Source organism: Rana temporaria, chromosome 13, assembly GCF_905171775.1.
Source record: "Rana temporaria chromosome 13, aRanTem1.1, whole genome shotgun sequence".
NCBI lineage: Eukaryota > Metazoa > Chordata > Amphibia > Anura > Ranidae > Rana > Rana temporaria.
This window is the reverse complement of record NC_053501.1, coordinates 99,381,937-99,409,687: the sequence shown is the minus strand read 5'-3', so window position 1 is coordinate 99,409,687 and position 27,751 is coordinate 99,381,937. Positions and strand designations below refer to the sequence as shown.

The following is a 27,751-nucleotide window of genomic DNA, read 5'->3' as shown; positions in this document are numbered from 1 at the left end:
GCGAGCGCCCCACAACAACCGCTTCTTAAAAGGGGACGTATGTATACGTCCTTATGCCTACCCGTGCCATTCTGCAGATGTATATCTGCGTGCGCCGGGCGGCAAGCGGTTAAGCAGAGAATCTAAGTTGGGCTGAAACGCATTAAGAGCTCCCTCTAGTGCAGTGGTTCTCAACCTGGGGGTCGGGACCCCCTCGGGGGTCAAATGATGATTTACCAGGGGGTCACCAAATCCTGGGCTGTTCCTGAATAGTGTTGCTCACGAATATTCGCATTGCGAATATTCGACTCGAATATAGCATATTCGAGAAATCGCGCTATATTTCGAATTTCGCGGTGAATATTCGCAATTCCGAATATTCGCATTTTTTCAATTTGATTTTTAAAACAGATCACATCCTATCGACGTCTAAAAGCATTGCTGGTATGATTAGAGACCCTGGGCCGAGTAGCTAAGCTGAGGCGATCCTTTTATGTTGCCAAATTGAAAAAAAAAAAAATTGCGATTTTTCGCTATTGCGAATGCGAAAATGATTGCGAATTTTCGATAACTGTGGTAGGAGAACTCTGATTGTCTCTGATGCAAAAGGGGGGGGCTTTGTGTATGTGTATGTTATGAATATTTGTATGTTTGATATTATTATTTTTTGTAAGAAGGAAAAAATTGCGCATACCTTAAAAAAGGGGAGAATACAGCAGCAACTCAAAAATGTTATACAACATAAATTAATACAAGACAGAAAATGGAGTCGCTCTACAAGAATAAAAAATATGTCTAGTGACAAGACATGTGGGCAAATTATAAAATAAGCAAGCGCAAATAACTTGTGAAATACACAGTGAAACAAATATATAAAGAAATATAGTCCCAATAATAGAAAAATAATCTTTCATAAAAATGTCTGATATGTGAAGTGAAAAAAAGTCCAAAGCATGCAGCATGAACGTGTTCAATCTTCAAGGTGTTTGATTGACAAATGGCTGTGACAGATGGATAGAGTAAAGAATCACCACCAATGCAAAACACTTTTTATTTTCTATTGTAAAATATCACGAATATTCTGAGCCAATCAGAGTGCTCCTTCCGCATTTGCCGAATATTCGCAATTATTTTGTATTGTAAAATATCAAGAATATTCTGAGCCAATCAGAGTGCTCCTTCCGCATTTGCCGAATATTCGCAATTATTTTGTATTGTAAAATATCACGAATATTCTGAGCCAATCAGAGTGCTCCTACAGCATTTGTCGAAATTGCGCAGTAAATATCGCATTCGCATGTTGCGATATTTCGATAAAATATCACGAATATTCTGAGCCAATCAGAGCGCTCCTCCAGCATTTCTCGAAATTGCGCAATAAATATCGCATTCGCATGTTGCGATATTTCGATAAAATATCACGAATATTCTGAGCCAATCAGAGTGCTCCTACCGCAGTTATCAAAAAATCGCAATTATTTTCGCATTCGCAATAGCGAAAAATCGCAATCATTTAATTTCGATAAAATATCACGAATATTCGAATTTAGCGAATATATCTCGAATATTCGAATATATATTCGAGATATATCGCGAAATCGAATATGGCATACTCTGCTCAACACTATTCCTGAAGCCCGTATCACTCTCCCAGCATTTTTGGAGCCACCCAGCAGGGCTATCCCTGGAGCATGTGGCCACCCATCTGGGCTGTTCCTGGAGCCCGCAGCTGCCAACTCAGCCTCTTACGCAGGCGCCCATTCAGTTTACAGCATGGCTGGGGGGCAAAGACTAGAGGTCAGCTGACTGGTGAGGAATGTGATGTAGGAGGGGCTGGAGGAGACCCTGTCTCCTGATTTCAGCATAGGTGTCACTGCTACGAGACACCACAGAGCTGGAGACACAGTGAAGCCGGAGACATTGAGTGACACTACCTGAGATTATAGTTGCCATTACAAGGACTCAGGGAGGGCTAAATGTCTGTAGGTTAGGAGCGTAAATTATTTGTCTTGCCTTAGGTGCTGACAACCCGCGCTACGAAAATAATTTTACTGTTAGGGGTCCCCACAACTTGTGAAATTTTATCAAGGGGTCACGGCCCTAGAAGGTCGAGAACCACTGCTCTAGTGGATAATCCACAAATCTTCAGATTTGATGTAAATTATGTATGAGTATGTGTTTTATCAAATATTACTTTATTTCCCCCAGTCTTGGAAAGAGTGGTTCAGGCATCTGCTACCAAAGGCCTAATATCCGCTACATATAACTCTCTATTACAGTGTACTTCTAATAAGTTTCATTGCCCATCTAGAGAGAAATGGGAGCGTGATATTGGTCCTATCTCTAACTGTCTGGGATAGGAGTCTTCTGGCTCTTCCTCTTGTATCTTTTACCCTCATGTAGATTAACACAATTGCGCGGTCGTGCGACGCTGTACCCAAACAAAATTGACGTCCTTTTTTCCCCCACAGAGCTTGCTTTTGGTAGAATTCGATCACCTCTGTGGTTTTTATTTTTTGCGCTATAAACCAAAGATGGAATATTTTGAAAAAAAGCTATTTTTTTAACTTTTTGCTATAATAAATATCCCTCAAAAATATCTAAAAAACAAATTTCTTCCTCAGTTTAGGCCGATATGTATTCTACATATTTTTGTTTAAAAAAAAATTGCAATAAGCGTATATTGATTGGTTTGCGCAGAAGTTACCTCACGTCTGCAAAATAGAGGATAGATTTATGGCATTTTTATTATTTCTTTTATTAACTAGTAATGGCGACGATCTGGGATTTTTATCAGGACTACGACATCGCGGCGGACAGATCGGACACTTTTGACACTATTTGGGACCATTGTTATTTATACAGCGATCAGTGCTAAAAATAGCCACTGATTACTGTATAAATGTCATTGGCAAAGGAGTTAACACTAGGGGGCGATCAAGGGGTTAATTGTGTTACCTAGGGAGTGATTCTAACAGTGGGAGGGATGGGACTGCCTGGGCGAGGAGACAGATTGTTGTTCCTAAGCATTATTGACAATGGATCGATCTCCTCACCCCTGACAGAATGGAGATCTGTCTGTTTTAGCAATCAAGAGTAGCCGGCCACGTGCACGAGCTCCTACGCCGTGGGCGTGCAACCCTATACTCAAAGAACCCACCGTACAGCTATGCCAATTTGCACAGGAGTGACATTCTGCCGCCGGTGATCAGCACCACATTGTGCCGCCGTCGATCAGCACTACTATGATCACTTATTTTCTCTTTTAATGCTAATCTGTGCCTTATGGTTCTTCCTACAGAAAGAAACATTCATAAAAACTCTGTGCGGCCCCAAGATGGACTCTTGGAAGGACAATCGGAACTGCTGCGGCAAGGATGAGCTGGAGAGGGGGGAATGTTTCAACGTCTACCTGCAGAACGTCACCATGGCCATCTCACATAGAATACAGAGCGTAAAGGTGGAGTAGGACAATATCGGCTCATCTGCAGCTGACGACGTGCCCATGCGGATAGCGGTCCCGCACCCAGACCCACATGGAGGAATCTAATCCATCAAATCTCATTGGATGATGTCCCTGTGTAATATATGTCATGAATCTCCATTTTATCCTGGGAAATTTTATGTACCATGGGGGAAGCGGGTCCATTCTTCAGAACCCTTACACAGAGGCCTGTATGTAGTCTGCTACTGCTTGCAGTACGCCAAGTCACCATTGTATAGAATACATAACCATGGAGTTACCAGCCGTTGCATTGGTATTTATGTGGCTCCTAGACACATCTCTTCTATAGGTAGCGGTATCAATGGCATGGCTGGTGATGAGAGGGAAGGGAGGCTTATGCAAGATGGTGGGGCTAGACCATCAGTAGTGCCAGCCTTATAAATGCTTGTGCCCAGATGCTCACTTGTATATCATATACAGCCTTCTTTAGATTCCATGAGTTTTTGTCTAGGCATGCAACCTACACCCTAAGTATTTGCCTAGGCATAGATCCAGGGGCCAAATACAAGTGCCTGGTCAATCTACTTAGTGGCCCCATGTTTCCGTTCTTTAGTTAATTATCCTAAGGTCCTATGTTTTATCTATAGATCTAAACCACCATCCTAGACCTTCTTTCTTGGACTGTGTCAGGGGCGGACTGACCATTTGAGCACTCGGGCACTGCCTGAGGGCCCCATGCCACTCGGGGGGGGGGGGGGGGGGGGCCCAGCCTCAGTAAAACTAGGGACAGTATGTAAAAATCTGTGTTTTCTTACATCTGTCCCTGAAATGTCCCTTACCGACATCCTTTTAGTCTAAAAATCACAAGATTATAGCTGCCCCGCCTCTGCAGTACCTTTTCAGTGTGTCTGTGTGTGTATATTGTGTATGTATACATCTCTGTGTGTGTGTGTATGTATAGTGTGTGTGTGTGTGTACTGTGTATGTATACATTACTGTGTGTGTGTGTATATGTATACTGTGTGTGTATACTGTGTATGTATACATTACTGTGTGTGTATACTGTGTATGTATACATTACTGTGTGTGTATACATTACGGTGTGTGTATGTATGTATACTGTGTATGTATACATTACTGTGTGTGTGTGTATACTGTGTATGTATACATTACTGTGTGTGTATGTATACTGTGTGTGTGTGTGTGTATACTGTGTATGTATACATTACTGTGTGTGACTGTGTGTGTGTGTATGTATACTGTGTGTGTGTGTGTGTGTATACTGTGTGTGTGTGTGTATACTGTGTATGTATACATTACTGTGTGTGTGTGTGTGTGTGTGTGTATATGTATACTGTGTGTGTGTGTGTGTATGTATACTGTGTGTGTGTGTATGTATACTGTGTGTGTGTGTATGTGTACTGTGTGTGTATACTGTGTATGTATACATTACTGTGTGTGTGTGTGTATGTATACTGTGTGTGTATACTGTGTATATATACATTACTGTGTGTGTGTATGTATACTGTGTGTGTGTGTGTGTGTATGTATGTGTACTGTGTGTGTATACTGTGTATGTATACATTACTGTGTGTGTGTGTATGTATAGTGTGTGTGTATACACATTACTGTGTGGCCCCATAATCTCCTATAGACCAGGGGTCCCAAAATCTCCTATTGCCCGGGGGCACCATGAGTTGTCAGTCCGCCCCTGGACTGTGTATGTGTATTATTCAGCTTGAGGCCCTTTCGTTGCCTAACTACCACAGGGGTCCTTAACATTTACCTAAGGGTGTCCTAAAGAGGCCCTATGCATGTGCCTTATCAGCCTAATTGGCTCATAAATACAGTGTTGGAGGGGGTCTGTTGATGGGTTATTTTTTCTATTTTTTTATATATATATAAACTTTCCAATGATGCCTTTAGCTTTGGTAGCTCCCCATAATCCTTTACAAGACTGCCAGTCATTGTCGGCTCATAAATATAGTCCTACTATTAGACACTTTATTAGCCTTTGGCGTTATGGTTGGGTGCCTTTAAGCTGCTCATAAAACGTCTTCTATCTCCCCCCCCCCTCTAAAGTTCCAAGCTCTCGTCCCACCTTCACCGCTGAGCAAGCGACACTCCTTCCACTGTATTCTACAGAGGAGCCAGCAGAGGGCACCAGACTCCCTTGTAATGGAAGTGGCAGGGGGGTGGAGCTGGGAACACACCTCTGGAGTCTTTGTGGGATAGAAGAAGCTGGTGAATAAAACGTACCCTGCTGCCATCTGCCCAAAGATGTGATTTTTCTTGCTGGGTGGACTTGCCCTCTAGAGCTGACCACACACGTTACAATCCCTGTACAATCCCTTTAAATTCACCAACTACGCAGTGTGAGAGCCCATCTAGTCAATGCGTTAAATCTTTATTTGATTGGGTGATCGCCAGTAAATCACAAGAAGGTTGTCCAATCAGGTTGTAATGTGTAGCCAGCTTGAGCGTGATGCTTTAAATGCCTTTTTTTTTCATTTTTTATATAGAAAATATTTCAGCATTTTCTGGAGTGACCGTATATCCACTATCACCGACGGCTTTAAGCGCACATTTAAAAAAAACTTTTAGTTGATAAGGAGATTTAAAATAATAAAATAAAAGTTATTTTTGTATGTAGAAATGCAGTGGAAGAAAAATAAAAATGTAAATAAGCCTCATTTGTGTCTATGGTGACTATTATTACTACACTATCCCCATATAAACTGATCATTTTATACACCCCCTGCCAGTGTTCAATATTTTGTCTCATCCCTGTAAACGGATACATTCTGCTGGAGAGCTGGTGCTTTCGCAAAACAGACTTGCTGGTTGGATCACCCGCTGAAAATGGAAGGAAGAAAGCCTAACAAAAGTAGAGCTGCAACTAACGAGTCTTTTCATAATCAATTAGTTGGCTGATTATTTCGATTAATCGGATAAAATCATAAAAAAAAAAAAACTTAATATGCAATTTTTTCGTTTATTTAAAGAAATATTAACCAGCTATATGATGGGGCACTACTATTCCTCCTGGGAACACCAATGATGGGGCACTACTCCTCCTGGGAAGAGCAATGATAGGGCACTATCCCCCCCCCAGGAACAGCAATGATGGGGCACTACCTCCCCCAGAAACACCAATGGTAGTGCACTATCCCCCACCCCCCAGAAACGCCAATGGTGGGGCACTATCCCCCACCCCCCAGAAATGCCAATGGTGGGGCACTATCCCCCCCCCAGGAGCACCAATGGTGAGGCACTATCCCCCCCCCCCAGGAACACCAATGGTGGGGCACTATCCCCCCCTAGGAACACCAATGGTGGGGCACTATTCCCCCAGGAACACCAATGATGGGGCACTATTCCCCCCCCACAGGAACACCAATGATGGGGCACTTGTCCTCCCATAAATACCAAGATGAGATGAATGCTTTGCCAAGTTCACTATATTTTAAAAGGAAGCTGCTACCTTATCGCAGCGCTCACGTGACCAACTGCTTATCTCCACTCTCTTCTCCCTTGAGGCAGCAAAGCGAACGGGGCTGAGAATACATGCAACACTCTGCAATACTCTGCCATCCCTGCAATACTCGGCCATACTCCACCATACTCTGCCATACCCAGCCATAGTCTATGATACCTCACCATACCCAGCCATACTCGGCGATACCCCGCCATACTCGGCGATACCCCGCCATACTCGGCGATACCCCGCCATACTCGGCGATACCCCGCCATACTCGGCGATACCCCGCCATACTCGGCGATACCCCGCCATACTCTGCAGTCTTCCCAGGCTAGAGGTGAGATGTGGGGTCTTATTGACCCCTTATCTCACTGTAAAGAGGGCCTTGTCTTGCCATATTCCTATTACAAGTGATGTTTACATTCCTTGTAATAGGAATAAAAGTGATATAAAAATGTATTTTTGGGAAAAAAGTGTCAAACTAAAATAAATAATAAAAATTTTTTTTAAAGCGCCCCTGTCCCCGGTAGCTTGCATGCAGAAGCCTCGCCCACATATGAAAACGGTGTTCAAACCACACATGTGAGGTGTCGCTGCGAACGTTAAAGCCAGGGCTCGACAAATCCCAGTCGCCAGGTCGCCATGGCGACTAGAAATAGTGTCCTGTCGACTTGGCTTGGAAGGTGAGCTGGCGCCATCTGGTGGTGGCCGTTGGTATTAAAAGTTAAGCATTACAAGTTAAACAGCAATTCTAATGTAATTTTTCACTATTTTTCACTATTTTCACTGCTATCTTCTTCCCTCTAATTAGAACCTCCAAACATTATATATATATATTTTTTATCCTAACACCCTAGAGAATAAAATGGCGATCGTTGCAATACTTTCTGTCACGCCGTATTTGCGCAGCGGGCTTACAAGCGCACTTTTTTGTGAAAAAATTACACTTTGTTTAATTAAAAAATAAGACAACAGTAAAGTTATCCCCATTTTTTAAAATATTTTAAATATTATGAAAGATGTTACGCCAAGTAAATTGATACCCAACATGTCACGCTTCAAAATTGCGTCCGCTCGTGGAATGCCGACAAAATTTTACCCTTTAAAATCTTCATAGGCGACGTTTAAAAAATTCTACAGGTTGCATGTTTTGAGTTACAGAGGAGGTCTAGGGCTAGAATTATTGCTCTCGCTCTACCAATAGCGGCGATACCTCACATGTGTGGTTTGAACACCGTTTACATATGCGGGCGCTGCTCACGTATGTATTCGCTTCTGCGCGCAAGCTCGTCGGGACGGGGTGCGTTTTCTGGCTCCTAACTTTTTTAGCTGGCTCCTAGATTCCAAGCAAATTTGCCAAACCCTGGTTAAAGCGATAGCAATAACTTTGGCCCTAGACCTCTGTAACTAAAAACATTTAACCAGTAAAAAAAATTTAAAGCGTCGCCTATGGGGATTTTTAAGTAGCGATGTTTTGCGCCATTCCACGAGCGTGCGCAATTTTGAAGGGTGACATGTTAGGTATCTATTTACTCGGCGTAACTTTATCTTTCACATTATGCAAAAACATTGGGCTAACTTTACTGTTTTGTTTTTTTTAAAGCAAAAAAAAAATGTTTTAAAAAAAAAAAACGCGTTAGTAAAATTGCTGCGCAAATACCATGCGAGATAAAAAGTTGCAACGACCGCCATTATATTCTCTAGGGTCTCTGCTAAAAAATATATATATAATGGTTTGGGGTTCTATGTAATTTTCAAGTTTTTTAGCAAATAAATGATGATTTTTCCATGTAGGAGAGAAATGTCAGAATTGGTCTGGGTTCTCCAGAACGCCTGATGGTGCTCCCTGCATGTTGGGCCTCTGTATGTGGCCACGCCGTTTAAAAGTCTCACACATGTGGTATCGCCATACTCAGGAGGAATAGCAGAATGTGTTTTGGGGTGTAATTTGTGTGGTGTTAGAAATAACCTGCTAATATGACAATTTTGTGAGAGAAAAAAAAAAGAAAAAAAAAATCTTGATTTTTGCAAAGAATTGTGGGGAAAAATGACAACTTCAAAAAACTCACCATGCCTCTTTCTAAATACCTTGGAATGTCTTCTTTCCAAAAAGGGGGTCATTTGTTTTTTTGTACTTTTCTTGCATGTTAGGGTCTCAAGATATGAGATAGGCCGTCAGTACTTCAGGTGTGATCAATTTTCAGAGATTGGCACCATAGCTTGTGGACCCTATAACTTTCACAAAGACCAAATAATATCCACCAAAATTTCTGTCTTTTTTCATTTATAGCACAAAAAAATAAAAAACCCAGAGGTGATCAAATACCACCAAAAGAAATCTCTATTTGTGTGAAAAAAAGGACAATTTCATATGGGTACAATGTTACATGACTGAGTAATTGTCATTCAAAATGTGAGAGCACCGAAAGCTGAAAATTGGTCTGGTTATTAACCACTTAAGGACCCGCTCATGTACATATACATCATTTATTTAAAGATGGATATCTCGGGAACGGCAGCAGCTGCTGCCACAACCGCGATATCCATCTTTTCAGTGAGCGGACCTGTAAACGATAACGGTGGTCTCCGCGGCGGATTCGGCGGCAGGAGAGGGCCCCCCGCCGCTCTCCCGCGCCCTCCGCCGCTTACCGGAGCCGTCGGCAGCGGCGGAGGCGATCGGGTCCTGTCCCCTGCTCGTCTGGGATACGAGTGAGGGCAAGATGGCCCCCACCCGTCCCCATAGCATAGCAGGGCGGAAGCGACCTCAAAACATCACTTCCGCCCATGCTTAAAGGCACATTTTCTTGTTGCCATTTTTTCAAATGACAAAATGTTTTTTTTTTGTTTTTTTTTTGCATTTTAGCCTAAATATGAGATCTCAGGTCTTTTTGACCCCATATTTCATATTTAAGAGGACTTGTCGTGGCTTTTTTCTATTACAAGGGATGTTTACATTCCTTGTAATAGGAATAAAAGTGATCCATTTTTTTTTTTTTTTGTGTAAAAATGTATAAAATAAATTAAATAAAAACATTTTTAAAGCGCTGTCCCGCCAAGCTCGCGCACAGAAGCGAACGCATACGTGAGTAGCGCCTGCATATAAAAACGGTGTTCAAACCACACAAGTGAGGTATTGCCGCGATCCTTAGAGTGAGAGCAATAATTCTAGCCCTAGACCTACTCTGTAACTCAAGAAAATGCAACCTATAGAATTTTTTAAATGTCGCCTATGGAGATTTTTAAGAGTAAAAGTTTGACACCATTCCACGAGCGGGCACAATTTTGAAGCGTGACATGTTGAGTATCATTTTACTCACGTAACATTATCTTTCACAATATAAAAAAAAAAATTGGGCTAACTTTACTGTTGCCATATTTTTTAATTAAAAAAAGTGAATTTTTCCAAAAAAAAAGTGCGCTTGTAAGACCGCTGCGCAAATACGGTGTGAGAAAAAGTATTGCAATGACCGTCATTTTATTCTCTAGGGTGTTTGAAAAAAATATATATATAATGTTTGGGGGTTTTAAGTAATTTTCTAGCAAAATCCTTAAGTGGTTAAAGGGTCACTAAAGGAATTTTTTTTTTTAGCTAAATAGCTTCCTTTACCTTACTGCAGTCCTGGTTTCATGTCCTCATTGTTCGTTTTTGCTTTGATGTGGCTGTAATTCCTCTCTGTTCTGGACACTTGCTGGTTGTCTGTTCCCTGATCACCACAGTACTGGGAGATTTCTCACGGTGGTCACTAATCAAGGAGCTGTGTGTAAAACGAAACTGGATTGGTGCTGAGGAGTTTTAGACAAAGTATCACTGCTCTCTATTGGCTGACTGCCCTCTAGTGGCTCTCTGTACATCAGAGAACCAGGAAACAACAGCAAAAACGAAACTAAACTGCAGGCACATAATATGATTGTTTTTTATCTATTTTTTAATCATTTTTAAAAGGAATCAGTTAACTATTATGTCTCTATGCCCTGTAAACAGTCATTTCAGCTAAAAAATTTTTTTCCTTTAGTGACCCTTTAAGGGGGTTTAAGTGCCCAGTGGTCAAGTGGTTAAACTCTTCTGCGAAAAAGTTTTATCCCTATTGTGGGGTCACCAGTACGGTATTTGTACATTGACATCATTACCCCTCTCAAGCGTCTCTTCTCCAGAGAGAATAAGTTCAGTGCTCCCAACCTTTCCTCATAACTAATATCCTCCAGTCCCTTTTTTAGCTTTGTTGCCCTTCTTTGTACTCACTCCATTTCCAACCGCTTTGCAGGCGCTTCGGCAGCAGTGCCCATTCATTTCAATGGGCAGGAGTGGTGGAGGAGTGGTATACACTGCTATAAAGATGCTGCTTGCAGGACTTTTTTTTAACATCCTGTCAGTGCACCGCCTCAGTGTGAAAGCCCTCGGGCATTTGCACTTAAATCCCCTTTCTTCCCCATTCTGATGCTCAATTTCAACTTCAGCAAGTCGTCTTTTCCATGTCTAGATGCCTAAATTCATTGAGTTGCTGCCATGGTATTGGCTGATTAGCAATTTGTTACCAAGCAATTGAAAATGTATACAGCAGGGAATTTTTTTGTACTGAGCTGCAGTATCTACAATATACTGTTTTAGGACCAGCGCTCACCATCAGACGTATTGTGAACTGCAATAAATGCAATATGCTTTTCCATGACTGGAGGACGTCATTAGATGTATTGTGGAACTACAGTAGCTGCAATATACTTTTCCACCACCAGAGGGTGCCAACAGATGAATGGTGGACTGCAATATACTTTTTCACCACCAGAGGGTGACATCAGACAAATGGCGAACTGTAGTCAACAAAGGGAACCATTAGATGGATGGCAAACTACAGTAACTGCAATGTACTTTTTCACCACCAGAGGCAGGGCTGTGGAGTCGGTAGATAAATGTTTCGACTCCGACTCCTCAGTTTTATGTACTCCCGACTCCGACTCCTCTGTATTAATATGCAAATGTATTTTATACATTCCTTGAGGGAAAGAAACGCAACCTACCACAGGACTACTGGCTGGGAAGCCAACAGTCTACTGTATTGCACAGTTTAAGCAAAAGACAAACACAATGAAAACAAAGTTTTATGTAGTTGGGCTGCTGCTTTCTCCTTTGTGTGCTTATCTGCTGCTGAAGATAGGGCAGTGGGAGGATTCAGGAAGGGGCATTTATTATAAAACATGATTTTCCTATTGGCCCTCCATTCCCTTCACTTATACAAGTGTCTCACTCTCTAGTCCTGCAAAAAACATATTTATTTAATCCCTTATCAGTGAGAGGCTAGGTTACACATGGACGCTGCGTTCCCTGTAACAGCAGAACACAACACTATGAAAAGTATAAGTATTGCAGCTCCTAATTGTGCGTTGCGTGCCATATAGTGAAGCACATGAAAAGCATGCTTCTTCACGGTCACTTAACGTGTTCGTTTTGCGGTTACGTGAGGCACTGCATGCATTGGTCTTTATTCTTACAGTAGAGAAGTCATTAATTATAACTTTTTGTGAATTGGGACATTTAAACTTGCTTTTTTTTTAATTCCAATCTAAATTTAGTAGGAGTCGGTGCATTGTTTGCCGACTCCGACTCCAGGTACCCAAAATTTCCCCCGACTCCTCGACTCCGACTCCACAGCCCTGACCAGAGGACACCATCAAATGGATGATGAACTGTAGTCAACTGAAATAATATTTTCAACCACCAGAGGTCACTTTTAAATGGACGGTGAACTGCTGTAGCTGTAATATATAAAGTAATACCTCGGAATGCGAGTAACGCGGTTAACTAGCTTTTCGCAATACGAGCTATTATTTTTAAATCATGACTCGATTTGCGAGTGTTGTCTAGCAAAACAAGTCGGATTCAAGCCTCTGCTGTGTGCAGTAACACATTTCGCCAGAGGTGCTTCGGCGCCATTGGTACTTTGAGCCCCTCAGTTTCCGAACCTTTCCGAGTGCATCCAAGCAGTCGCCAAATATTTCTGAGTCTCTCCGGCACCCCCCCCACCTCTGGCCACATGCGGTACCACATGCGGTACTGCATACAATAGAAGTCAACGTGGAACAAATTATCTTCATTTCTATTGACTTCTATGGGGAAACTCTCTTTGATATGCGAGTGCTTTGGATTACAAGCATTCTCCTGGAACAAATTATGCTTGTAAACCAAAGGTACCACTGTATATATTTTTTACCACTAGATGGCACTTTTAGATGGATGGCAAACTACAGTAACTGCAATATACTTTTCCACCACCAGAGAGGGCTATCAGATGGTGAATATAATTTTTAATCACCAGAGGGCAGCATCTGACGTATGGTTAACTGCAGTAGCTGCAATATACTTCCTCACCACCAGAGGGTGCCGTCAGACAAATGGTGAACTGTATTCAGCTGCAATATTTTTTTTAACCACCCAAGGGCACTATTAAACGGATGGCAAAATAAAGTGGGCCAGATTCAGAAAGATCGCAAGTTTTTCAGGCAAGTGCTGTATTCACAAAGCACTTGCCTGTAAAGTTGCGGCGGCGTAGCGTAAATCCACCCAGCGGAATAAAAATTCGGCGGGTAGGGGGCGTGTATCATTAAAATGATGCGCGTCCCCGCACTGAACGAACTGCGCACGCGACTGAATCCCAGTGCGCATGCTCCAAATGACGTTGGCAACTCGTCATGCTTTCGTCGTGAACGTAAATTACGTCCAGCCGTATTCGCGAACGACTTACGCAAACGACGTAAAAAATTCAAAACTCGGCGCGGGAACGACGGCCATACTTAACATAGGATAGGCCGCACATACCCCTCATATAGCAGGGGCAACTATACGCTGGAAAAAGCCGAACGCAAAAAACGTAAAAAAAAAGCTCCGGGCGGTCGTTCGTTTCTGAATCGGCGTAACTCCTCATTTGCATATTCCTCGCGTAATAATACGGAAGCGCCACCTAGCGGCCAGCCTGGAATTGCAGCCTAAGATCCGACGGTGTAAGTCACTTACACCTGTCGGATCTTAGGGATATCTATGCGTAACCTGATTCTATGAATCAGGCGCATAGATACGACGGCCGAACTCAGAGATACGATGGCGTATCAGGAGATACGCCGGCGTATCTCTTTTCTGAATCCGGCCCAGTAACTGTAATATACCTTTCCACCACCAGAGAGGGCTATCAGATGGTGAACTGTAATAAACTGCAGAAGCTGCAATGTTCTTTTTCACCACTAGAGGGCGCCATCAAATGGACGATGAACTGTACTTAACTGCAATACCATTTTTAACCACCAGAGGTCACTATTAAACGGCGCTTTTAGATGGATGGCAAACTACAGTAACTACAATATACTTTTCCACCAAAGTGCGCCATAAGATGGATGGTGGACTGCAGTCAGCTGCATTACCTGCAATATAATTTTTAACCACCTGAGGGATCCATTTGACATATTGCAGTAGCTGCAATAAAAGTGGTTGTAAAATCAGAAGTTTTTTTTCTCTCATTACATTCTATGCATTAAAATAAAAAGCCTTCTGTGTGCAGCAGCCTCCCTCAGCCCCCTAATACTAACCTGAGTCCAATGTCTCTCCAGCGATGTCCACAAATCCCTCGGCCACCTGGGACACTCCCTCCTGATTGGCAATATAACCACAGTCATTTAGCCAATCAGGAGAGAGGCAGCGGGGCTGGGTCGGGGCTCCATGTCTAATTGGACACAGGGAGCTGTGACTTGGCTTGTGTGCCCCCATAGCAAGTTGCTTGCTGTGGGGGCACTCAACAGGGGGGAGGGGCCAGGAGCAAATCCACTGCACAAAGGAGGCAAGTATAACATGTTTATTATGGGGAAAAAAAACAAGACTTTACATATAGTAGCTACAATATACGTTTTCACCACCAGAGGGTAGCGTCAGACGAATGGTAAACTGTAGTCAGCTGCAATATATTTTTTAACCACCAAAGGGCACCACGGATGGCAAAATACAGTGATTGTAATATACTTTTCCACCACCAGAGGGCGCCATCAGATAGATGGTAAACTGTAATTATTATTATTCACGTTTTTTATAGCGCCAACAGTTTACGCAGCGCTATACAATGTAGAGCAGTGATGGTGAAACTTGGCACCCCAGATGTTTTGGAACTACATTTCCCATGATGCTCAACGACACTGTAGAGTGCATGAGCATCATGGGAAATGTAGTTCCAAAACATCTGGAGTGCCAAGGTTCGCCATCACTGATGTAGCGGAAGGACAGCACAATTACAGTACAGTTCAATACAGAAGGTATTTCACGGACAGCTTTGTATTTCACGGACAGCAGGCAAAAGCAGGCGGTCTACTGGGAATTTTCCTGGTATTTTCCTGGTATCCTGGTAGGCCAGTCCGGCCCTGGTGTGTGATAATAATAATAATAATTGGATGAATGATTAACTACAGTAGCTGCAATATACTTTTCCACCATCAGAGGCGCCATCAGAAAAATGGTAAACTACAGTCGCTGCAATATACTTTTTCACCACCAGATGGCGCCACCAGGCGAATGATAAAATGTAGTCAACTGCCGTTACCTGCAATCAGGGCTTTTTTTCTCAGAGATTAGGTGCAGGAACTCCCCCCTCCTTGACTCCGCCCCCCTACCCACCCCTGAGCACCGTCCCTTGGTTTCACCCCCTACCCACCACCCAGTACTGGCCCTATTAGAGAATACAGAACCAAGTATTATTTTGTGGTGCCAAGTAATTTGTATGTTTGCTAATAGCAAGAAAAGCAGTAAACGAGATCCTCCGCAGCCAGCAACACTAGACCCACCCCAGCAACAATAGACCGATCCCAGCAACACTAGACCCACCCCAGCAACATTAGACCCACCCCAGCAACAGTAGTTTCCCTAGCAATAATAGACACCCCAGCAACACTAGACACACCACAGACACAATAAATCCCCCCAGCAACAATAGATCCCCACACAACAATAGAAAGCCCATTACAAAATACCACCCCAATGACAATAGACCCCCCCCCCCAGAAACAACAACAAGCTTCCCAGCAGCCAGCATCAATAGACCCTCCAGCAGCCAGCAACCATAGACCTCTCCTTCAACAATTACCCTCCCCCAGCAACAATAGATCCCCACACAAAAATTGATTCCTAGCAGCATACCCCAGTACCCATTGCCATTACATACATTCAGTGCTAGAGGTGCCGGAACTGCGTTCCCCCGTGTTCCCGCTGAAAAAAAGCCCTGCCTGCAATATAGTTTTTACGACCAGAGGACACCATTAGACGGATGGCAAAATGCAGTAACCAATATACTTTTTCAAAAAGTATACATCAAAAACAAGCGGTAAACTGTAGTCAACTGCCACTACCCATTTTTTGTTTAATCTTTAAATTTTTATCAGTTTCTCAGATACATTACAAATGCTTCTTGGTAATTTTTTTTTTTTTCTTTACCAACCAAGGATGCCATTAGACGGATGGCGGACAGTAACTGCAATGTACTTTCCCCACCACCAGAGGGCGCCATCATATAGATCGAGATCCTTGGTCAACTGCAGTAGTTGCAATATAATGTTTAACCAGCAGAGGTCACCATCAGACCTCTTGTGCCATCATTAGACACTAACTGTCCCCAATCAGAGCACATTTCAAGGGGGGAGTATAAAGTCCAGATTGCAGCAACCGACCAGAATTCATTGTTGTGTTTCCATCCATTGCACCTTGGTGTCACTGAATAATAAGCGGATATATACATAGTGGGGAAGTTGCTGGAAATGACCTGGGAATTCTGCGATTTCATCCCATTGCCAGGAGATGAGTGCAATCCAGGAATTCTCTGGGACGGTCTGCAATGACACACGGAGCATGTATGAGTGATGGGCGCTGTGCTCTGTGCTCATTGGCTGCCTATAGAGGAGAAGGGAGGGGCTGTATGCTAAACCTGCGCAGAAGGGTAGATTTAGACATACATTTTAATCTGCAGGTAGGCAACACAGGGCTGGGGGCAGGAAGGTGACCGTCTGCCATGGATGACCTGTAGCCAAGAAAAGTCGGGTCACAGACCCTCCTGGATAAACCTGGACTTGAGGAAAAGTCTCTGCCACAGACGCTCCTGTATGAACGTCAGGGAGACGCCTAGGGTTGCCACCTTTTCTTCAAGCCAAACCCGAACTGTTCAGCGTCGCGCAACAATTTTTGTTCATAGTATGCATAAACTATGCATAGATGTTGCTATTAAATAACATTTCAAATCAAATGAAGTTAATCACAAGAGCCCCTTACGTCAGAGTTCACAGAGTCCCCCCTTTACATCAGAGTCCACAAAGTTCCATTTTTGCTGTAAGGGGGGACTCTGCAGACTCTGATTTAAGGGAGAACTCTGGGGACTCTAACATAAGGGATGCTCAGGTGTACAGTGAGGACTCTAATGTAAGGGGGAGCACTGTGGTCTCTGGTGTAAAGGGGAGCTCTGATGTATGGAGTGCTCTGAGAACCCCGATTTACCTTAGCATACTTACTTAGAGGCAGGAGAGAGAAGGGGGAGGGCGGAGACGTAGTCCAGTCTGAATAATGTGTCCGGGTCTCAGACAGTCTGAAACCCAGACGCATGATTCCAAACCCAGACTGTCCGGGTGAATCCCGAACAGGTGGCAAGCCTAGAGACGCCTCTGCCACAGGCCCTCTCCGATTACAGTTACTGAGGCAATCCTCCTTAGATGAATTACGCCTGGATCTCCTTCAAATTGTCGCCCAGGTACCGACTGACAGGTGATCAATCCTTCAGTGTCCGGCTACCTTGATCCCCGGGGGTTTGTCGAAATCCTATTGGACCGCCAGCCTCTCATTGGCGCTCCTCAGACGGACTTCCCCACCGTACAGCTATACCGCTTGGGATCCTTAAAAGGTGGGAACCCAGTCGATCACTGGGTCCCCGTCGCTGCTCAAATGTTCCGGACCAACATGGCCCAGGAACACCGCGTGGCACGCACGCACGCACCGGCCAGCTAGTCCATAACGCCGGGGCGCTGTGATGTGGCCACCCTAAAGGTGGGTGCCACACTGAATGAAGAAGACCCAGAACCAATGGCGTCTGCCCCATAAATACCCTCCCCCAGCATGCACAGCCAGGCTCAACCCTCCTGATTGGTTGCTGGGGAAGAGCACCCAAACCTTCACTCCACTGCTGCCATCTACTGCACTGGGGTGGGAGGAACACCCCAGCACAACAGAATGAACCCACAGCACAGCCAAGCTGAGACAGAGACCCTGTTTTGAACAATTTGGATCAGAGTTTAACTACACTCTGATCCCGCTCTAAATTTAAATAGCACCGGCACTCTAAAGTAACCAGGCGCTACAGTCCAAATTGGGCCCAAAGTGTCAATATTTTGTGTGGCCACCATTATTTTCCAGCACTGCCTTAACCCTCTTGGGCATGGAGTTCAGCAGAGTTACGTAGGTTGCCACTTAAGTTCCCTTCCACTCCTCCATGATGACATCACAGAGCTGGTGGATGTTAGAGATCTTGCGTTCCTCCATCTTCCGTTTGAGGAGCCCCACAGACGCTCAATAGGGTTTAGGTCTGGAGACATGCTTGGCCAGTCCATCACCTTTACCCTCAGCTTCTTTAACATGGCAGTGGTCATCTTGGAGGTGTGTTTGGGGTCGTTATCATGTTGGAATACTGCCCTGCAGCCCAGTCTCTGAAGGGAGGGGATCATGCTCTGCTTCATTATGTCACAGTACATACTTGGCATTCTTGGTTCTCTCAATGAACTGTACCTCCCCAGTGCCAGCAGCACTCATGCAGCCCCAGACCATGACACTCCCACCACCATGCTTCACTGTAGGTAAGACACACTTGTCTTTGTACTCCTCACCTGGTTGCCGCCACACACGCCTGTCACCATCTGACACCAAATAAGTTTATCTTGGTCTCATCAGACCACAGGACATGGTTCCAGTAATCCATGTCCTTAGTCTGCTTCTCTTCAGCAAACTGTTTGTGGGCTTTCTTGTGCATCATCTTTAGAAGAGGCTTCCTTCTGGGACGACAGCCATGCAGACCAATTGGATGCAGAGTGCGGCGTATGGTCTGAGCACAGATAGGCTGACCCCCCCACCCCTTCAACCTCTGCAGCAATGCTGGCAGCACTCATACGTCTATTTACCAAAGACCAAAAACTTCTGTACATGACGCTGAGCATGTGCACTCAACTTCTTTAGACCAGGTTGTTCTGAGTGGAACCCGTCCTGTTATACCGCTGTATGGTCTTGGCCACCGTGCTGCAGCTCAGATTCAGGGTCTTGCCAATCTTCTTATAGCCTAGGCCATCTTTATGTAGAGCAACAATTATTTTTTTCATAGTTCTTTGCCATGAGGTGCCATGTTGAACTTCCAGTGACCAGTATGAGAGAGTGAGAGCGATAACACCAAATTTTACACACCTGCTCCCCATTCACACCTGAGACCTTGTAACACTAACCAGTCACATGACAATGGCTAATTGGGCTCAATTTGGAAATTTTCACTTAGGGGTGTACTCACTTTTGTGCGATACTGTATGTATTCCAATGGCGTCTTTAGCGGTATGTCTGGAGTACATCCTAAACCACAGATTGTATGTTTAATTATTGTTAAATAGCGGAATGGTGTGCAAGGCACGTGTATATATATATATATATATATATATATATATATATATATATATATATATATATATATAACACTAAACATATCCTACCCATGTATCACCCTTTACTAAAGCACACAGGACGGAGCGCCTACATCCAGACCATGGTACCAGATGTCACCACATTTTTGCACATCACGTCCCCCCTGTCTTTTGATTCCTAAACTACAAAATGCAATGAGCAACATGGGACCGTGTGTGGAAAGGGTGTAGTCCATAGATTTACACGCACACAGGACAGGATAAAAATAAAGTGCCTACAGATGTCACAGGGATTGGACTTAAAGCTGAACACCATACACAAAGAAAACACATACAAGGGTTACCTGCCAAAGGATTTGTATTTCAGTCCATCCAGTCCTGGGATTTACTCAGCTCCACAACCCAGCATGGCCCTGCCTGGCAGGACAGAAGCCTTGATCTCTCTCAGCAGCCCAAAGATTATGCTATCCTTCCATTGGTGGAAGGAAAGAAAAATCGATCGTCAGTTTTGATGTGGAAATCCCTCCCACATCGCTTTTGTGTTCTGCTTGTGGGGAGCCTCCCCCGCCGACAGAAAACAATGATCACTGCTGGCAGCTGTAGCCTTTGGCAGTGATCTATGCAAAAAAAAAATCCAACAGGCTGGTTGTACTGAAGTTGATCGATGGATGGATCGACTTCAGTGCAACTAGCCTGCCCATAGATGGGTCGAATCTTGGCCAGTCTGTGCTGAACCGGCCTAGATTTGATCGATCTAGGGCCAGCTTAACACTTACGGGTATAGGGTGACCACATGTCCACTGGGCACCTTCATTCCGGGACAACAGAGTGTCCCGGAATGAAATAGAGGACACAGCCACCCCCTAACTAGTAACTACATTTCCGAAACTGGTTGCTAGGGCCGGCGCTGCCTGGCATCTTGCAACCAGTGACAATTTACTCTCAGACAGTGAGGCCGGGAGCGAGGCTTGCGCCTAGTGCAGCACTGCTATTCCCACCCACCTCGGCACCTTCTCCGGCACCCAGCGGCAAGCAGCAGGGACTGGTGTGATCTTCACTCTCCAGATAGCGACTCCACTCCTTTCCTTCAATGCAGAGGAAGTGACAGCAGCACTGCATCTGGTGGCAGGTTATGGGTGGCAAGCAGGGATGGACTGGCCATTGGGACTACAGGGAGTTTCCCGGTGGGCCGATGGCTCAGTGGGCCGGCTTCAGTGACAGAAGACTGCTGCCCCCCTCCGCTCCTCTGTCCCTCCCTTCCCGCAGCGCTCTCACCTCCTCTCCCTCCCTGCAGCGCTCAACCTGGGGAGAATAGAGAAGCAGGGGGAGAACCAGAGAAGCAGGGGGGACGACAGAGGAGCATGGGGGAGGGGACAGACAGCTGACTCAACAGCTATGGCCTGGGAGTTTCTCACTTGTGCCTAATCTTGTCCCATAAGGGGGGGCTCCGAACTGATTCTTTTCCCCAGGTGAAATAATGTCTAGCTTCGCCACTGGCTAGTGAAGGGGGAGAGGGGGCTTGGGTGGCCGGAGGGGGGGGGGGGGGGGGGTGCGGGAGTTGTCCGGCCGCCATGGGAGAGACCTGTCAAAGTGGGCCAGTCTGGATGAAGTCCAGGGCCAAATTTCTGTCCCAGTCCAGCCCTGGTGGCAAGCGGGACATTCACCTGACAAATAACCCGCGGCCAAATTCCCCATCAACCCCCGAGACTACATTTTCCCCTGCCCCCCTTCTCTTTTTTGGGGATGGCAAGGGGGGGGGGATTGGGGGTTGTCCCTGAACAGCAGTTTGGAAATGTGGTCACGCTACTTACAGGTCATTGTCTGTCCCCCCGGCCCAGCAGTGAAAGGAGAAGCAGCAGACTGATAATCCCATCTCGCAGTTCTCTCCTCCTATCACCATGCTCCTTGTGGGTTGGCGATTTGTGCTGCTTCTTCCTTGCACTTCCCAAGCTCTACTGTACAAGGACCATAGGAGGCGGAAATTTTAGGGACATACACTACTTTCATTTAATAATGTTATAAGACAGAGCTGCATTTAGAGCATCTTCTTGTGAAGGGATGTTTGTGACATCACATAACTCTTTCACAGAACATCCACATTTGTATGTCGTTAGGAATATTATTACCATATGAGGAATCCGTAGGAAGGAAGAAGACTACATTGACAGAAAATGTCACATTCCTTCATATGAGGACATCTAGTTGCCGTTTATAAAATGACAGTTGGATTCAGATCTTTGTATATGTGGAATGTGTGTTTGAACGAACGCCATTGTGGCTTTGGTCAACGTTCCATTTTTATATTCACACGATTTTTAATTGGCGTTCATATTTTAGAATATTGTTCACACAAATAAAAAAATAAAAAAAATAACAGAATACACTTTTAGCACTGGGTACACCCATGGCGCTGGATTTGCAGAGCATTCTATGTAGGGTTGCCACCTGTCCAGGATTCACCTGGACAGTTCGGGTTTTAGATCCTGTATTTCTGTTTTAGTCCACCTGAAACCCGGACACAGCAGTGGCAGCCCTGTAGCACCAGTCCTCCTTTCCCCCTTCCCACTCCCGTTGACTTCTAGTGCTTTTAATTATATTGGTGGGGAGGCACTTTAACTGGGGTACAGACTGGCCTGAGGGATTGTACTGGGGGACAGATGGACCTGGGGGGGACTGTACTGGGGGACAGACGGACCCGGGAAGATTATACTGGGGGACAGACTGACCCGAGAAGATTATACTGGGGGACAGACTGACCCAGAAAGATTATACTGGGGGACAGACTGACCCCGAAAAGATTATACTGGGGGACAGACTGACCCCGAAAGATTATACTGGGGGACAGACTGACCCCGAAAAGATTATACTGGGGGACAGACTGACCCCGAAAGATTATACTGGGGGACAGACTGACCCGGGAAGATTATACTGGGGGACAGACTGACCCAGAAAGTTTATACTGGGGGACAGACTGACCCGGAAAGATTATACTGGGGGACAGACTGACCCGGGAAGATTATACTGGGGGACAGACTGACCCAGAAAGATTATACTGGGGGACAGACTGACCCGGAAAGATTATACTGGGGGACAGACTGACCCGGAAAGATTATACTGGGGGACAGACTGACCCGGGAAGATTATACTGGGGGACAGACTGACCTTGGGGGGGACTGTACTGGGGGACAGACTGACCTTGGGGACAGACTGACCTTGGGGGGGGTACTGTACTGGCGGACAGACTGACCTGGGGGGGATGTACTGGGGGACAGACTAACCTGGGGGAGAGATGTACTGGGGGGACAGACTGACCTGGGGGAAAGATGTACTGGGGGACAGACTGACCTGGGGGGAGATGTACTGGGGGACAGACTGACCTTGTTTGATATAACTACACTCCTTAAGCTTCTCCCATTATTAACACAATTTGGTCACTACATGCGCTGCAATACTACTACTTTTGGCACCCAAAGGTGTCCCAGGTCTTTTACAATCCTATAGTGTAAACTGCGGAAAAAATTATAATTGCTGTGCGCCGCTAAAGTGTTCAGGTTTGGCTTGATGAAAAGGTGGCAACCCTAATTCTACGGGTAGGTTTTTCAAAACAGAGAGCACAGCAGTAGCCTTTTTCTTCATTACTGTGTCCCTTTCATTCACGGCCCATACTGCTCTTACAAAGACACTAGATAATTGTAGCACCCTCTAGTTAGCAAAGCGCTAGAGTGAGTTTTTTTTTTTTCTCTGGCAGTGTAGGTAAATTTAGGCAGGCTTAACTGGCTGCTAGGCCCGTTTGTTTTGATTCTGGGCTGGGAGTGGCAGCAGCTGATGACTCACAGGCAGTGTCACTACTCAGTTCTTGGGGGTATTTGTGCTAGTAGGGATGATTGGGGGGGAACATTTTTTTGAGGGAGGTTTGTGCTAGTAGGTGGATGGGGTAGGGTTGCCACCTTTTCTTCAAGCCAAACGCGAGCACTTCAGCGTCACACAGCAATTTTTCTTCATAGTATGCATAAACTATGCATAGATGTTGCTATTAAATAATATTTCTAATCATATGCCACCTGTTCTGGGTTCTCAGAGCACTCATTACATCGTAGCTCCCCTTTATACCAGAGGCCACAGTGCTCCCCCTTACATCAGAGTCCACAGAATTCCCCCTTTTCATCTGAATCCCCAGAGTTCCCCTTTTACTGTAAGGGAGGACTCTGCAGGCTCTGATGTAAGGGAGAACTATGGGGACTCCAACATAAGGGATGCTCTGGTGTATGGTGAGGACTCTGATGTAAGGGGGAGCACTGTGGCCTCTGGCATAAAGGGGAGCTATGATGTAATGAGAGAACCCTGATTTACCTTAGTGTACTTACTTAGAGGCAGAAGAGAGAAGGGGGAGACTTGGTCCAGTCGGAATAATGTGTCTGGGTCTCAGACACATGAACATGTTCGCCAGCACACCACGGATCGTATATAACGTCCAAAAAGTTTTAATGCACAAAAAACATCACAAGAAGTGCAACGTTTCGAGGCCACATAGGACCTCTTCGTCAGTCTGAAACCCAGATGCATGATTCCAAACTCGAACTGTCTGGGTGAATCCCGAACAGGTGGCAACCCTAGGATGGGGGGAATTTGTGCTGGGAGGGGGGAGAGGATGTGTACTGGGAGGGGAAATTTGAGGGGTAGAGGAGTTGTGCTAGAAGACGTGACTTCTTGGGAGGGGGTGGGGTCGAATTCTGCAGGGGGGGTTTGTGGAAAGAGATCCAAGCTGGGAGGGAAAAGATATTTGCTGGGAGGGGGGATTTAAGCGGGGGGGGGGGGTGTCCTGGGAGGAGGGGAAATGTATGCGAATGTGATAAGCATACAGATTAGTGCTCAATTTCTTTTTAAAATCACAAGGTTATATGAGATTGAGGGTCGCATGGACACTCTATTGGAAATATGATACAGATCATACATTTATGAATGACACATGAAGTTACACATTACAATACCGGCTAAGTATTTGGTTGACAACGCTCGCTTCCCTCCATCCTGCAGTAGTTGTAATGATCTCCAAGCTTCCGATCTGTAAAGCTGAATAATATTCACAGCATCTGACCTAATTACATAAACAGCCCTCATCCTAACCAAATAAACAAGAAGTGTTTATCTAATCGGGGCCGATTGTCATGTTCTGGCCCCGGCTCTTCCCGTCATGTGACTTGGATCCAGACTATTATGGATGTGTTTGGCTGTCATAACAACTTTTACTGCTATGAAAACTCTCCTCGCTGTCTCCACCAACTCATTCTCTTATGAAAGTTCCCGATATATCTTCTACAAACTTTCCACTACATGAAAACATCCCCATGGGAAGGTTTGGACAAGCCAGATAAGAAAGCTTCTATTTTAATCGTTGCGCTCGGCAAATGTCAATCACTTCAGGCCGGTGACAGTTACAGCCACACGCTGGACTAATCTAATTTTATGCCGTCAAGGCTAACAGGGCAGGACAGTGGCTTAGTGGTTTCAATTATGCCTTGGAGCACAGGGGTCCTGAATTCCATCCAGGGCAATATCTGCCTGGAGTTTGCACCGTCGCCCTGTGTTTGCATGCGTCTCCTCCAGTAATTTTGGCTTCCTCCCACACTCAACTAGCGTACCAACATGTCCTGGATTGTCCGGGACTGTCCCGCAATTGACATGTCTGTCCTACTCAAAATATGGGATGACGCTCTCGAAGCAGCAGACGAAGGAGAATCTTGTCTTCTGGTACTGTTGGACCTAAGCGCAGCATTTGATACTGTAGACCACAAATTATTACTGACTCGCCTAGCTGAAGTAGCTAGAGTCGCGGACTCGGATTTACCCTGGTTCTCCTCCTCCTTGGAAAACCGATCACAAATAGAGAAAGTGGGTCCTTTCACTTCTGAAAAACGCACGGTGTCATGCGGAGTCCCTCAGGGACCCCCCTTGTCGCCTGTATTGTTCAATATCTATCTCTGCCCTCTTTTTGAAACCATCAGTAACCAGAAGTTACTCTACCACCACTCCTACGTGTATGACACGCAACTATATTTTTGCATCTGCAACAATAAGGATCAATATCTCGGACTAGAGAAATGCCTTACTTTGATAGAAAATTGGATGACGAAGGCTTAAACTCAACGGCTCAAAAACAGAACTTCTCCTGTTTCACGCCAACCGAAAGAGATTCCCCGCACCAACATGGACACCGCCGCCCATTCTGGGACAAACCATCACCCCTAACACCAAAGTCAAAAGTCTCTGAGTCATTTTTGACACCCACATGACAATGGATGCACAAATAGGGTCAGTAGTCAGCGGATCCCACCATCTGCTGCGCCCGCTACGTAGACTCATTCCCTTTATCCCGAAAGAAGACATAGCAGTCGTGGTGGGTACAATTGTTAACTCCAGACTCGACTATGCAAATGCCCTCTACCTCGGACTCCCTAAATACCAAAACTCTCGTCTGCAAGTCGTTCAAAATACGTCCGCTCGACTCGTGACTGGGAAAAAAACATGGGAATCAATCTCACCTTCACTGAGATCCCTTCATTGGTTGCCAGTAAAATACAGAATTACTTTTAAGGCACTCTGTCTGATGAATAAGTGTGTCCAAGGAAATGCCCCCCAATATCTATGCGAAAAATTAAAAAGTTTGGGGAGGGTTGAGGAAAGACCTTGCAACCTGCCTCGTTAAAAAGTCACCAAGTTGTGGAGGGTTGAGAAAAGACCTAGCAACCTACCTCATAAAAAACGGTTAGCAAGCACTCCCAAGGAACACGTTTAACCCTTTGATTGCCCCTGATGTTAACCCCTTCCCTGCCAGTGTCATTAGTACAGTGACAGTGTATAGTATTAGCACTGATCACTGTATTAGTGTCCCTGGTGATGTCAGTGTCAGTTGGTGTACCTCCCAGCCAGTGTCCGTTAGTGTCAGATATCTTGCCACATGATATCTTGCCACATGATTACAGTTCCGCTATAAGACGCTGATCACCGCCATTAGTGGTATAAAAACAAAAATAAATAAAAACTCCAGTATATTTACCGTAGTATGTAGACACTATAACTTTCACACAAAACTAAATACAGTAAAACCTTGCATTGCGAGTAACACGGTTTACAAAGGTTTCACAATATGAACCGTTTCAAAAAGAAAATCCTGACTCGATTTGCGTGTTGTCTCGCAAGATGAGGAGGATTCAAGCCGCTGGGGTGTGCAGTACTGCATGTGGCAAGAGGTGGGGGCACCAGTGACGCTCAGAGCCGCTCGGTTCCCAAGTGTTTCCGAGTGTCTCTGGCGCCCCCGCACCTCTGGCCCAATACAGTACTGCATAAACCCGCAGTCACTGTGGACCGAATTATCTGTGCGCTGTCTCGCAAGATGAGGAGGATTCAAGCCACTGGGGTGTGCAGTACCGCATGTGGCCAGAGGTGGGGGGAGCGCCGGTGACGCTCTGAGATGCTCGGTTTCCCCGCACCTCTGGCATACAGTAATGCATACACCAGCAGTCACTGTGGACCAAATTATCTGAGTTTCCATTAAAACCTATGAAGAAACTCGCTTTGACATACAAGTGTTTTGGATTACAAGCATGCTTCTGGAACAAATTATGCTCGTAATTCAAGGTATTGCTGTATATTTTTTTTTTACCCCCAAAGATATGTAGCAGAATTAATTTTGGCCTAAATTCATGAAGAAATAGGATTTAAAAAAGAAAAAAAATATTGGATATGTTTTAGAGCAGAATGAATTTTTTATATATATATATATATATATATATATATATATATATATACACACACACACATATATACTAAAAAAGACTGAACATTTTGAAAAAAAAATAAAAGAATATATATATATATATATATATATATATATATATATATATATATATATATATATATATATATATATATATAAAAAACATATTTTTTTATTTTTATTTTTTTCAAAATGTTCAGTCTTTTTTAGTATATATATAACATTTTTTTTTTTTTTTTTACTTTCTGCTCTAAAACATATCCAATATAATAGCAAATACAATTTATGTAATTTTTTTTCACACAAATAGAGCTTCCTTTTGGTGGCATTTGAGCACCACTGCATTTTTCTTTATATATATATATATATATATATATATATATATATATATATATAT

The 27,751-nt window shown here is 44.6% G+C and overlaps 1 protein-coding gene and 1 long non-coding RNA gene across 2 annotated transcripts in view; one reads left to right on the top strand and one right to left on the bottom strand.

The window, feature by feature from the left end:
• Window positions 1–3,951, top strand: part of LOC120921047 (extracellular matrix protein 1-like) — a 54,747-nt gene extending 50,796 nt beyond the window's left edge. Inside the window, exon 7 of the mRNA XM_040333661.1 lies at window positions 3,281–3,951. Within this exon, the coding sequence (XP_040189595.1) occupies window positions 3,281–3,448 (168 nt within the window). The 3' untranslated portion in view covers window positions 3,449–3,951. The remainder of the gene's footprint in view (window positions 1–3,280) is intronic.
• LOC120921049 overlaps window positions 1–27,751 on the bottom strand; it is a 209,468-nt gene that overhangs the window by 142,846 nt on the left and 38,871 nt on the right. The gene's annotated exons all lie outside the window — the stretch shown is intronic.